Source organism: Triturus cristatus, chromosome 6, assembly GCF_964204655.1.
Source record: "Triturus cristatus chromosome 6, aTriCri1.1, whole genome shotgun sequence".
Lineage (NCBI taxonomy): Eukaryota > Metazoa > Chordata > Amphibia > Caudata > Salamandridae > Triturus > Triturus cristatus.
Window position 1 is genome coordinate 379,136,156 of NC_140589.1, and position 14,822 is coordinate 379,150,977.

Consider the following 14,822-nt stretch of genomic DNA (forward strand, 5'->3'; position numbering starts at 1 on the left):
CCACGTCAGGATGATTGTTTTATTTCCAAATTTGGTTTTAAAAAGTAATTTCTGAAATTAATAAAGTACTTTTTAAAACAGTATTTGGAGTACTGACGGCACACAGACCACGTGGTATAAAGAAGAAAATGAATTCCCTGGATCACGTGCACTTAGGTAGAATCAACCAGTTTCTCCGGGAAGAAAACCTATTTTAACTTTTTAGCGTTTTGGGTTACCAGCATACGTTTCCTACAGATTTTTTTAGATCTACGGTTATTGCATCATCGTCAACAAGGACTTGGATGGCTGCATTTATTATTGGATTGTAGATTTGGAAGACAGATTTGTTGTTGCATTTTTTTTGACAAACACAGTAGGTTTTTGGGGTTATTTTGGTGGGTTTCCGTTTTTTGAGGAGATTAATTTATCCAACTATTTACTTGTTGGAAATAGAGTATTTGCCAATATGTGGTTTTTTTGCACAAGAGTTGAGCAATACCTTGGAATATGTGTTTTGCTCTTTGGAAATTTGGGGTACAAAAGACTCTTGGTGACAAGTGGATTAGAGAAGTCACCCAAGAGTTGAAGAAAGAAGACATCTTCAGGTATGAACAATGAAATTCATTTAATTTTCAAAAATAATTTAAAAAAAGCCAATCCAATTGTTAAAAATCTGTCAAAACAGGCAAGTAAGTTAGAGCAGGTGTTAGTATGTTTTAGAAATGTAGTATGTGTGCAAGATTGTCCAGGTAGTCTGAAGCCACCATCAACAAAAACTGTTGAATATGTGCCAATAGTTGCTCTAACAATTCGTCTTTTTTTTTAACACGTGGGTTTAGAGTACCTGTCAATGATAGTGCTATTCTCATTTCTTGAAAACTTTGCTCTTTCTTCAAAATTTCCAAACAATGATAGAAATTTGGGTATGGTCTACCAATAGATTTGTTGAAGGAGTTGTGCCATCCCTCAATAGCATTGTTGGTCATGGCACCTCCCTCTAAGTAGCTTGTGTAACTGTTCCACAAGTCAATAGAGAACCTTGCCTTTCTCTTGTGACCCGGCCTGCCTAGATGGCCAATCCATATGGCTTCAAATTTATTTAGTAATGCCTTAAATTTGTCCTAGTTTTCGGTAAAATAATGTGATTGTATAATTGAAGTATAGAATTTATCCACACTTTCAGGAGGTACAAAGCATAACACAGTTTATTTAATTCAAACTGCAGTTTTCTGTTTGAAATATAATCCTCAACTAAGGATGTTTTTTTAATTTATTGCCAATATACCTGAGAAAAGTGAAAAAACATCCTTGAAATTGGGTATTGGGATATAATTTAGTAATAGTTAGCTCAGAATCAATAATCAGTTTTCCAGGATTTTTATTCAGTTTTAGATGTTACCACTGTCAAAAATTCAGTGTAGGTTGAGGTTTGCTTATCACACTATAAACTAAACGACCAGTGGTGTTATTGATGTTGCAGTTAATAGTGTTTATTTGGGTAAATGGATAGTGTGTGGACTAAAAGGTGCCGTCCATCATCCAAATATCACTATTCTCCAGTGTTATAAGGGTATGCGGCGTACTAAAGATTAGTATTCTTTTCAGAGGATTTCGTTGTCATGTAAAAGGAAATTTCCATTAGTGAACGTTACAGTTAGTCCAGGTGGTATGTTAATATCTGCGTAGGTCTGGGGTGTTACACATTGGGGGTTACATACCTGTTTTTGTCTCTGTAGGATAATACAGAGGTTAGGAATTGTGAGCATACAAGTTGCTACATGCCTAGGAATGTTTTGGGATACCTCCCTCAACACTGAGCCACAGGGCTCATTGGAGGTGGATGCAAGTGTTTTTAATTGTTGGATTTTCTTTCTATCTTCAATCTCCATCTTACATTGCAGAGGCAAAGTGGTTATTCTCTGTAATCCTTTCAACAGTGTCACCAAGAGTAAGCGCTCTGCCTGGGCAATGGGATGAAAAATAGGGCACACACCTCCAGTGACTCCTGGGCTCAGTTAGTCTCTCATTACAATAAAGGTAACCACCTTACTTAAGAAGTTGATTTCCCCTGCTGGATTGCATAACGCTGGCCTGCTTTACTTGATGCCATTCTGTATAACTCTGTAGAAACAGAAAAAAGTAGGCATTTCTGTAAATGGTTTGCTTTAAAAATTTGTTTTACTTACAGGCTGCAAAGGAAAATGTTTTTGGCATTATTGTTTGACTGCCTACTGAGAGTTTTTGAAAACCATGGCTTTATTTCTATTGCTATACTCTTATTGAGAACATTGCATTAGAAAGTAACACCTGTGAAAAGAAAATCACTTGTTTATTATGAGGACTGCTGTTTTTGACAAAAATTACCTTAGTTTGTTTGTTTCTCTGTGAGGTATAACTTTTGAAGATGAGGGTATTTCTCTGTTGGTTTTTTTGGTGATGGATTCCTCCTTTCCAGGGGTGTTCTGTTTTTTGATCTGTAAGGTTTTTCAAAAGTTATTTTCCTACAATTTATTGATGGTGAAATAAATGTTTCATATTTTGTTCTCTTTTTTTGCAATGAGAGTTCTTTCTGTTTCTTTTTTAGTTTCCTGTTGAAAGGGATTTGTTAGTTTTGTTTTTTAAAATGAGTCTCTCCAAAGATATTTTTCCTCTCCCGGTATTCATCTTTTTATCAAGTGCTGGTACTGATGGTTGTGTATTCTGAGGATGGATTGTAAACTTCCTCTTTTAATGAGAAATTGCATGGTCTGTAAAATTAAGTATAAGGTCAGTATGTTTTAGTGTAAGTGCATTCCATTTTATGCCCAAGTACTGTCCAGCACCTCCCTTCAGTCAAGCACCTGGCGCAGTAGTAATGGTAATTTGGGCCTCCAAACCTAATCATCACATTCCCTGTGGCAAGCACCTGGCGAAGTATTTATATTAATTTTTGCCCCTACCACTGTCCAGCATCTTCCCTGAGGCAAGCACCCCGCAGAGTAGTAATAGTAATTTTTGCCCCCACCACTGTCCAGCACCTTTCCTGAGGCAAGCACCCGGCAGAGTAGTAATAGTAATTTTGCCCCCCACCAACGCCAGCACCTTCCCCGAGGTCTGCTCCTGTCAGGGTAGTAATAGTAATTTTGACCCCAACTACTATCCATGCAGTTTACAGTTAGAAAATACATGTGGGGACTCCGCCTAGTGAATGCTACACTTTATTATTACATGAAGATGAACACTGTGAATTGCACACTAATTTTATAGCATGAGCAGTGATACATAGGTACAATTGAGAAAACTTAATATTTATGGCATAAAAATGACAATGTCTGATGTGTTACCTATTTCCACAGATGTAGAAGCTTGGTAATACCCAGGTGGCTCGATTGCAGCATACCGGAAATCCCTGGTGATGTAGCTAGGACTGTGTTCATGTTTATGATGTGCGTGAAGTATGATTTAATGTTACCATTGATATATTGAATCAATTTTTGCAAACAATAGTGGTCTGTATGGTCCTGATGAAAGCCGGTTAACCCTTTAGATTTAGCGTGACCTGATTAAACATATCAATCAGAGGATGTTGGGGGACAATAACCTTTTCATAGATACATCCCGCTCTGTTTTTATTTTGCTATAGGTACCCTAGAAATTAAGTGGATAGGGAGTACCCATAGGCTATTTTAACTCCCCTTCCTGATCCCTTGAATCTTTGAGATTAATGCCAAAGTACTCCGACCGAAAGTGGGGTTGAGCCCGCCCAGTATTGGTAATCTTACCAGGCGAGCACTCAATAATGAAGCATGCCACGCACTTGTGTTGGTTATAGTCCTTTTATAAAAGCAAATATGCTTTTCTGTTGTCAGAAGTAAATAGTTTTCACTTATTTCTCCAGTGAAGGGCTCTCTTTCTGTTTGTTAGGACACTTTGTAGGAAAGATGAGGGGGGGACTTTCTAATCTTTTACCTCTCTTGATAAGATGTTACATGTTTCAGTCAATGCATAGTTAGGGCACTATTGTGCTTCATCTTTAGTGTAAAGAACTGGGAATGTCAACCCGTCAATCCCTCTTCTAATGGCCTCATCTAGGGAAGAGCCAGGCCTTCACCACCTTCCTGCTTTGACAGTTGTATTCATTTACACTTTGGAAGAGTGAGGGCTGTGTGTTTCCATCAGCGATGTATGAGGAATTGAATCCTAAAAAGAGGAATATTGCTAACGTGCTAGGACAATGTGAAGAAAACCAAAACATTAATTAGGATCTTTTTTTAAAAATCAGTTTCTTCAGTCTGAATAACACTCTACTGTACTGTAACATATTAATCAGCTGGTTTCGCAGCTTTGCATTGACCTGCATATGTGTGCATTGTTAAGGTGAAAGGAATTAAGAAAGCAGTAAAAATGACCTTTTATTTGACTGTTCTGGATTCACTAGGTGACATCTATTACAGTTTTCCTCCATTCTCACTTGGACTCAGCAACCTGTCAACTTGAACAGCCCTGCTGCATACCAGATTTAGCGAACAGCACAAACCATTAATTGCCTACTTAATATATGCTTTATAACTGTTCAGTTTTATCAGATGGTATTTAAATAATCGGAATTGAACTGTACTTAAGCAACATAATCTATTGGGGTGCGGGGGGCATTCCCATGTAGATATTGGCTGGGAGTAAAGGCAAAGGGCAAGAAACATAATGGAGGGCTCTACTTCACCGACTTGTTACTACCTTTCAGGGATTGTCTAGCAAGTTACCAATGGATTGTACTTGTAGTAAAAAAGGATTTTCTTTATTGCAATTGCAGATACCCAAATAAGATTTCAGTGGCACTTTTCTGCAGGGGCTGATAGCCTTTCACTCAACACTGTGTACTTCCTATTGGATCCATTCAAAAGATACAAAGAACCTTTAAGTCATGCACACCCTGTTCTAAGCAAGCTCACCAAGTCCTCATTCATTTAGATTAAGCAAACAGAATACCACACCCTTCCCCTAACTCCACACAACAAAAGCACAGTTATGTATACATGACACAATACAATATAGACAAGGCTACTTTTACTGCGCGTAGCGCCTGGCATTGTTCGCTTTAATTCCTTGCATATTTCAAGCGTGTCGCTTCTGCACCTTCAGTGCATTTTAAAATCGCCTGCTATATTAAAATTTGTTTATTATGTTTTGTTAGCCTCCCTCATGTTTTAGCCCACTACCACATACCTGCACTTAAATTGTGACTTCATGCACCGCGGTTTCAGCGGTCTCCCTCTAGGGCGGTGTACCGGCGATTTAGGAATATTCTGGGGCTTGAAGGGACGCTTTGCGGGCGCCATTTTGTTTAGCGCTCTAGTTGTCCGGCTGACGCGCTGGATTGTATTTAAGGGCAGAGAAGGCGGTGGGTCAGCCTAGACAAGGCTACTTTTACTGCGCGTAGCGCCTGGCATTGTTCGCTTAAATTCCTTGCATATTTCAAGCGTGTCGCTTCTGCACCTTCAGTGCATTTTAAAATTGCCTGCTATATTAAAATTTGTTTATTATGTTTTGTTAGCCTCCCTCATGTTTTAACCCACTACCACATACCTGCACTTAAATTGTGACTTCATGCACCGCGGTTTCAGCGGTCTCCCTCTAGGGCGGTGTACCGGCGATTTAGGAATATTCTGGGGCTTGAAGGGACGCTTTGCGGGCACCATTTTGTTTAGCGCTCTAGTCGTCCGGCTGACGCGCTGGATTGTATTTAAGGGCAGAGAAGGCGGTGGGTCAACCTAGACAAGGCTACTTTTACTGCGCGTAGCGCCTGGCATTGCTCGCTTTAATTCCTTGCATATTTCAAACGTGTCGCTTCTGCACCTTCAGTACATTTTAAAATCGCCTGCTATATTAAAATTTGTTTATTATGTTTTGTTAGCCTCCCTCATGTTTTAGCCCACTACCACATACCTGCACTTAAATTGTGACTTCATGCACCGCGATTTCAGCGGTCTCCCTCTAGGGCGGTGTACCGGCGATTTAGAAATATTCTGGGGCTTGAAGGGACGCTTTGCGGGCGCCATTTTGTTTAGCGCTCTAGTCGTCCGGCTGACGCGCTAGCACTCTACTTTACTCCAACATGGACACGCGCAGCGGTTACGCGCAGCGGAAGCGCCGTAATCGCGCCGGAGTCGCGCCGGAGTCGCGCCGGAGTCGCGCCGGAGTCACGCCAGAGTCCAGCCCGTCTGCGCCCGTCCGCGCTAAGGACGGGCTAGGGACCGGGCTGGACCTGAATTGTTTGGGAGAAGGTGGCTGCAGAAAGGGTAGGTATGCGTATTCTTTTCTGGAGCTGATGGCTTATCGACCGCCTTGGGTACCATGTCATTTCACGTGCCCCCCGGAGGCCCTTCTTGATACATCTGCTTGCTGCTGTCTGCCCAAGTATCCATTCCCGTCGACAGAGTCTGTTGTCAACACCAACCCGCCCAATGATCTGGCCCCCTCTTCCTTATCATCGAGTGAGACTGGCTTTATTATTAATGCCAGATCACTGGTAAAGAATAACATAGCCTTTCATGAATTTGTGGCTGTGAGAAAGCCGTCGTGGGTTTTCATCACGGAAACCTGGGCCACTGACTCCTCTGGGCCCGACCTGGTGGATGCTATCCCTGAGGGCTATGCGCTAGTCAGGTTGGACCGGGTGGGTCGTAGGGGAGGATGGCTGGGGATTCTATATAAGAGTTCCCACACCTGCCGGATCTCTACTTTATCCGCCCCCGCAGACCCCTTCCAGGCGCTACACTTCATGATAACCTCTCCTTCCGCTGCTCCTTTCTCTGGTATATTGATTTATAGACCACCAGGCCCGAGAGCGGATTTTGGGAATATCCTGCTTAATCTCCTAGAGCCCTATTTTGGCTGTGCCCAGCTTACGGTTCTGGGAGACATAAATTTCCACCTCGATAATGTGGATTCCAGAGAGACGTCCTCGCTTGTGGAATCTCTGTCCGCATTTGGTCTTTAGCAAGTGGTTACCAATCCTACCCATCGGGCAGGTCACATTCTTGATGGGGTGTTCTCCAACGATAAGAGGCTGAAGACAGAGATTCCTATACCGTTGGTCTGGTCCGATCACCTAGCGGTCCCCTTGAGGCTTCAGACCTCTTCCGCATATACTAAACTGAGTGGTCTTGGTAGGAGGGAATCGAAGCGTAACTATAGGAATATCACAAATGATACGCTTGTTCCTTTCATTCCTAATGTATCCGCTGCCACAGTAAAGGATGTTAGCTTGGCGGCGTTTGAGCTTACTGACTCGATAGCTATGGCGGTGGATCGGTCGGCTCCGGTTTCTCTCCGCTACTCTGCTAGAAAGACACCCTCAGACCCGTGGTTTTCAGAGTCTTTGAGAGTGCTAAGGCAGGGTTGTAGGAGGCAGGAAAGATTGTGGAGGGCAAGTGGAGGCTACCAAGAGAGGGAAAAACACAAACTCCTCCTTAAGGGATACAAGGCTCAGGTGATCAAAGAAAAACAGGAGTATTTTTCCAAGCTGACCTCTGCTCTCACCTCCCCTAGAGATCTTTTTAAAATTGCAGACTCCCTTTGCACCCTGCAAATGCCTGATCCTATTCCTAGCTCCCAGGCTCTCTGTGATAAGATAGCACAATTCTTTCATTCCAAAATAGCCGATATTTACTCGGCCCTTGCCTTGCAGAGAGCAGTGCTGAGCCCGCCCCCGTTGGTTGTTTCTGCCGGGGGAGAGGGTAGCAGAGTTTTGTCTGCGCACCTGTCCCAATTCCCTCCGCTCTCTCTGCAACAGCTTGACGTGCTGTTGAGTAAGACCAGGTCAGGATCCCCCTTGGATCCTTGCCCTCTTAAAATTTTCAAGGAATGTCGGCAAACGCTTTTGCCTCCGTTTCTGACCATTATGAATAAAGCAATACAGGAGGGTATTTTTCCTGCTCTGTGGAAAAGTGCTGTTGTGAAGCCCCTTCTTAAAAAGCCAACTTTAGATCCGGAAACTCTCAAAAATTTTCGCCCTATCTCCTTGCTTCCCGCTCCGGCGAAGATGCTTGAAACGCATCTTAATGAACATCTTACGGCTTTCTTAGACAGCTCGGGCTGTCTTGATCAGTCCCAACATGGCTTCCGGAGACACCATAGCACGGAATCAGCCCTTACGATGGTGCTCAACAACATCCGCACGGAGGTTGATTCAGGCCACACCACCCTTCTGATCCTGCTGGATTTGACAGCCGCCTTCGACACCCTATCTCCCTCGGTTTTGATATCTCGCCTTAGGGAGATTGGGGTGGAAGGTCTGGCTCTGAACCTCTTGGCTTCCTTTTTAAATCAGAGGGTACAGAGGGTCAAATTGGGTGAATTTCTATCTACACCCCTACCTGTGCAATGTGGGGTCCCGCAGGGGTCGGCTTTAAGCCCTACCCTTTTTAACATCTATGTGACCCCGCTGTCCAGGTTAATAAGATCATTTGGGTTGGAAGTGGTGTCGTATGCAGATGACGCCCAGATCATGGTGTCCCTCTCCCACTCAGTCAGCTCCCCTGCTCTTAGGTTCAGGAATTGCATGGAGGCAGTTTCTCAGTGGATGATTCATAATTCACTAAAACTTAACGGGGAAAAAACCGAGGTCCTCATCTTTGGCAGAAATAGGGACATCTGGTCTTCGGAGTGGTGGCCCCCCTCCTTGGGAGTCTGTCCCACACCCACGGTCCTGGCCCGTAATCTAGGGGTGATGATTGATCCTGCGCTCTCCATGTCTCAACAGGTTAATAGGACTGTTTCCACCTGCTGGGGTATTATCAGAACCCTTAAGAAGATCAGACACTATTTGGCGCCGCATGCCCGCAAGCAGATCGTGGTTGCATTGGTCGCCTCACGGCTGGACTACTGCAACGCCCTCTACTCTGGCATCAATAAGAGCCTTGTGCAGCGTTTACAAATAGCCCAAAATGCGGCAGCCAAATTCGTGCTGGACGCTCCCAGGATTTCGTCAGCCACCGCTGCTAGAAAGAGTCTTCATTGGTTACCTATCCAAGATAGGATTGCTTTTAAGATCCTCTGTATGAGCTTTGGGGCACTGACTGGCAGCGGGGCAGAAGGAGTGAAGGATTTGCTGGCTCCCTATGTCCCGAGCAGGAACCTGCGTTCCCAGGGAAGGAATCTACTCTCAGTTCCCCGCTTTCAAAAAGATAAATGGGGAGGGAGAGCCTTTTCGTCACTAGCTCCTAAACTGTGGAACTCCTGCCCTTCTGAAATCAAACTCCAGCAGAATCTCCCTATGTTCCGAAAGGCATTAAAGACGTGGCTCTTTGCCAAGGCTTATCCGCAGGAGTAGTTCTGGTCTGTTTGATCCTTTTGCTAGGCGCCTTGATGCCTTCGGGCTTAGTTGCGCGATACAAATCTTTATTCATTCATTATTCATTCATTCATTCATTCATATAAACAAAGTAAGAAATTTAAACATTTAAAGGCATCATTCACAAAAACGACAGCATAGAAAAAATTCCAAAGCAGCATAATCTGGCTATATTTCCATCCTATACAGGAATAATAATTACCCACCACCCATAGTTTTCATTACCTAGTATCTCAAAACCCATAGATACGATCACTGTGAAATCGGAACCCAGAACCAACCAAGTCTTTTTCTAACCATTGATACGACAGTAGCAGATCTTCCAACCTTAGGAACTACAGAGTATCTCTCAACACAAGTTAACTTTCAACTCACACAACTTTTGCATATAACTTACCCTGGTGTCTTTCATCCCAACACAACTGCCTGTATCTTTCAACCACAAAACACAGTGGTATATTTCAGACCATACTCCGTGGTAAACAACTGCAGAACTGATGATTCTTCTTACTCTCCGAAATATTGAAGTGAACACACTATGGATATGCATCTTGCATCTCCCTCTATCTGGATAGAAGCTGAAAGCAGCTTTAGCTCAAGGTTCGGTGGATCACCTTTTTTTTATTCCGAAACTGACAGACATCTAAAAATAATTCACATAACCAGGCACATAATGTCAAATTAATACTAGAAACTAAAATGATTTATATTGCTATTTAAAATCTTTTAAATAGAAACCTTAAATAATGCACACCAACACCGAATTAAATGCCCATCCTTCTGCAGTGTGCAACTCCACACACACTGTTTGGTGCACACTGACCTAGCATCATCAAAATATGCATTGTCACTGTAATTTTGCATGTTAAATCAACTTTCAATAAAAGACTTTCCCTGGAACTTCTAATAAGGTTGAGACAATCACACAGTAATGCCTGCAGTAAGTGCACTCTCCATTGTGTGGTCCACTGCACCCAAGCCCTTCTGTTTTCTCGTACCAGATGCACAGGTACGTGCTGCTTCAATACAACTGACTCTATATAATGATACACACCTGCATTGACCATGAAGGCAGCCTTCACGCTCCCTGCCCAATACTACACTCCTCCAGATACAGCCACACGCATAGCTGATAGTCTTTTACTCTGCGGTCTGCGTTCAGCTCCAACTACTCCCAGAGCATACAGAACAATCATGCAGTTATCTCTGATAGTGCCCTGCTGATGTGTTGCCCAAAATCAACAGGTAGAGGGGGAAGTTGGGAGAAGGAGATCAAGGCCAGGTCAAGTATAAAAAGCTCCTCTGTAACTTTCAACATGGATCAGGAATAAAAGTATCTCTCTTATCAAGGAGAGCTACAGTAACACAGGCTTGGTACAGGAATTTTAAATGCCGTCATTTGTACTTATAAATAAGGAAGATTATTTAGGTCCGTAGGCACACTCTGGACCATTGTGCCTCAATGAGTGAATGACCCAAGTTTGCCTCCCCTTTAGCAAGTGAGGCCCTGGACTCCAAACGTCTAACATCCGATGATATCAAAGGCATTCCCACCAGGAAATGTCTTGAATATGTTGAAGTCAGAACATAATGCTCAACTGTGGATTCAACATGGATATTTGGGAAGTCTGAAAATGGAGTCTTCAAGGCATTGCGTTGACAGAAATAATTACACATGGTTACAAAGATTGGTGAAAACCTGCTGGTTCCAAGATAGCCACTGCCACTCAATAACCTCCGCCCCCTGGAGCATCTTAATCTGAAAGATAATAACTGCTGTTGTCTACAGCTTTTAGCCTCTCTCACAGTGGTATGGTCAACCCAGGACAACTAACCCGCTTGTGGCCTGATGCTCTGTTAAACACACTGGGGAGGGGGGGGGGGGGGGGTTGGTCTCATATCTGCTTGTAACCAAAACAAACTACAGAGTAAGCAGCAATCCCTTTTTAGTACAGTTTTATCATAATCTGCTGCAACACAAAACAACTGGACAGGCAGATCACAAAGTAGTCATGCTATTGACAGATCTGTTAAACAGAGCTGGCCAATGGAAGGCTTTTAATCCCACACTGGAAGCCTTACTTGCTTTATACTCTATCCTTTACTTATATCCCTGTGTTTATCCCTTCCACTCCTTTCCTTCACAGCACTGCTAGGTACTATGGCACATAACACAATAGCTGATACTCCATGGTCGTCACACTCAACATGTAAACACTTCCTACATTCTCTCAATACTAAGTCAGCACTCTCCTAACCACACACCCTACATGATGTAGCATGCTACCTGTGTGGGCAAGTGCTTCAGCACCCCACTTAGGGGTAGTAAACACTGTAGAAATGCTATATTACAATACAAACATATCACACACTAACATATATCATTATAACACAGCTAGGAACCCTTACACCTAAAACAAACCAGACCTTTTGGCGTTGCCAGTGCTTTGTTATTGAATGTTTTTTGCTTAGTAGTTTTTGTTTCCTTTTAGAGCTCATGCTATATGCTCTACATCAGGGTTCTCCAAAGTCGGTCCTGGAGGGCCGGATCCATGCCAGATTTTTCAGATAACCACTTTTATCTAAATGGGGACATGCTTAAAATCTAGCATGGATCCGGCCTTCCAGGACCAACTTTGGAGAACCCTGCTCTACATGGCCCATCAATTGAATCCCTCTGATGCTGCCACAGCAGAGACTGAAGCAAAAGAGATGGTTTAATTAGCGACCCTGTTGCACTCTCCATTGTCCACGTGATGTCTTCCTACTCTATATCCTTGGATGATTATGTAATACTACTGCTAAAATTGTCATTGACCGAGCAGCTAGATGAAATATTTTTTGGGCACTGCTGATGATTAAGAAATCTGGCATAATTTAAGGATGGGCTACTGAGCAGTACAACAAACTACCAAGTGAGGAATCCAAGCTAGTATAAGTTTTGTTTAAAAAGAAAACCAAAACAATGGCCCCAGTCCACAGAGTTTTGACCATGAGTAATATGCTCTTGCTCATGGAATACCCTTCGTGAAATAGCTCAAGAAAACCGAAAAATAACCCCCTTAGGACCAAAATTAATCTGATAAGCACATTTCTTCCAAAATGCATTGACCCATAAACCTATCTTGCCGTTTTGTGACATTCTGTTTTCAGTACTTATTTACAGTCTCAGTTGTTTGCAGGTGATAAGGGTATGGATTTTGGCGCAGGAAATTCGGGTTTGAATTTCTTCTATCCAACGAGTTCCTACAGTGATTTTTATCAGACCACTTATTCAGTTGATAATTTTACCAACTGATGTTAAATAGCAGCTTTGCTGGTATAAAAACACGCCGCATAGTTTAAATTTGAGAACACAGATGAAACGTAGTTGAACCTGACTGTATTTATATCTATATAAACGATTGAACTTAATGCTGTTCCTATTTCTTTCCGCAGGCAAGGGCGTTGACACCTCAGACAGCTGAGACAGATGCAATCCGTTTCATGGTTGGGACGCAGTCTCTTAAGTTCGATAACCAGGTAATAATGGCAATCATGTTTTAGATTAATTCGTAATGCCTTTGGTAGAATGACGGGTATATGCACTGTTAATTGATTGTTAAATATTGACCTTATTTTCAACAACTTATGTCCACATTAATTCCAAATTACATAAAGAGAAAAGTGATTGATGTCCGAAGAAGACCATATAAGGACTGGCTTTTAAAGCGATAGTTTGTGTGCACTGTCCCTTTTAGTTGGGTTTCTGACATCTGGTAAAGTAGCTGTTCTGTATCTTTGTTTATTCTGAATTCATGCTTTTAAAAACACTAATATCACCATCTTCCTGTTTGACTTATTAGATTCGTTATGCTCCATGCACTGAGGCAGACTACTCCAGTGCCGGCTCCTCCGCTAAGGCGGAGAAGCGCCTCCCCACTGCTCTTTGAGCAGTGGAAAGGAAAAATAAAATGATAACACAATGTTATTATAATTTTATTTTTCTGAGGCAGTTTTGCGGGGCTGGGCTATCGCTACAGCCAGCAGGTGGAGAAGGGGTTGGGGCACTTAAGTGCGCATGGCCGTTTGGCCTGCCGTCTTGGCCCGACCGCACAGTCATGCGCACTTAGCATGTTCTCCACCTGGCTGTAATGCACAGCCTGGTTAGAGAACATGCACAGACTCCCACTCCCTGTCTGAGCACTGAGCCACGCCCTCAGACCAATTAGGACGCTGCTGTCATGCTGGTGACAGCAGCATCGTCATTGGCTTAGGGAACCCTGTGTGCTTTCTGCTTCCGTTCCGGGAGGAACAGAAGAGGATGGAGGAGAGGCGACAGCCAGCAACCAGGTAAGTTTCATTATATATTTTTTGCTCCCGACCGGTACTACTCTGTGGCAGCCACCACTGGACTACTCCCTGGCCCTCAAACTGAAGAAAGCGTCCCTTTAAAAATCTTTAAAGTCCTTTTTGTTTTTTTAGCTCCACCTCTCTGTCTATGATGAGGCTTTTTTCAGCTACTCATTCTGCTTTTCTTTTATTTGTCTTCATCCTGAGAGGGGTCAATTTAGTCCTCAGTCGCTCCTACTTTAGCAGGCTAGTGGTTACTCTTTTATCAGGAAATCTTCTGTCTCCTTTAGGGTTCTGTGGCTGCACCTGTGCCAATGTGAGGCAAATTTTGTGATTGGAAGTCTTTGGTGTTAGAGCGTGAGCCTTGTTAGTACCTGCCTTAGTGAAAGTGAAACAAGCATGAATACCAACTACCATGTAAACATACCAATAGGAGGTGCACCACTTTTGCAATATCTATGTTGATTCAAAGTATATCCACAAAGTCATTAGAAATCTTCTCTTTATTGTTGCTTGGTAAGTAGTTGGCAAAAACAGAGCCAACATGTTTTGTCCACGTGAATGTGGACTTCTTCAGGGCTGTAACATGATAAATATATACACAAATACAAAACATAGACACAAGCAGTAAAAATCATCTGATTATAACATGTAACAAAGGCAATACATGTGAACCAAAACCCACATGCAAAAAATAGATATAAAACAACATGCTAAAAATAGGAACAGCATGCATCTCGACATAGTGCGACATACAAAACAAAAGACAGAGTAATGTGATTTATCGAAAGACAACCATTTATAGTTTAAAAAACACGGGCAATGTGTCCACTAACGGTTCTAGTTCCACTTCATTCATACTTTGTACGTGAATATCACATCGCTATACAAAAACCAGCGCTCACCATCTGTTTTCACTCAGCCCCGTGTTTACTGGGCTGAGTGAAAACATATGGATCCCACAAAGATCAGAAATACCTTCACGACAGAAGGAAAGCAGATGAGCCAGTCTGGGTGGGCCGGACAAAAAAGCCAAAGGGAGGCAACCCAGAAAGCTAATTTCCAATGGCAGGCCACCGTTTAGCATAAACGGTGACGCCAGCCAATGGAAATGAGGGGCGGAGCTTCAAGCCCTTTTTCTAAAAGTCCCCATTAACAATAAATCTCACAGAGCGAG

The 14,822-nt window shown here is 42.9% G+C and overlaps 1 protein-coding gene across 1 annotated transcript in view; it reads left to right on the forward strand.

The window, feature by feature from the left end:
- EIPR1 (EARP complex and GARP complex interacting protein 1) overlaps positions 1-14,822 on the forward strand; it is a 689,682-nt gene that overhangs the window by 23,459 nt on the left and 651,401 nt on the right. The window contains exon 2 of the mRNA XM_085610774.1: positions 12,752-12,835. Within this exon, the coding sequence (XP_085466900.1) occupies positions 12,752-12,835 (84 nt within the window). The remainder of the gene's footprint in view (positions 1-12,751; positions 12,836-14,822) is intronic.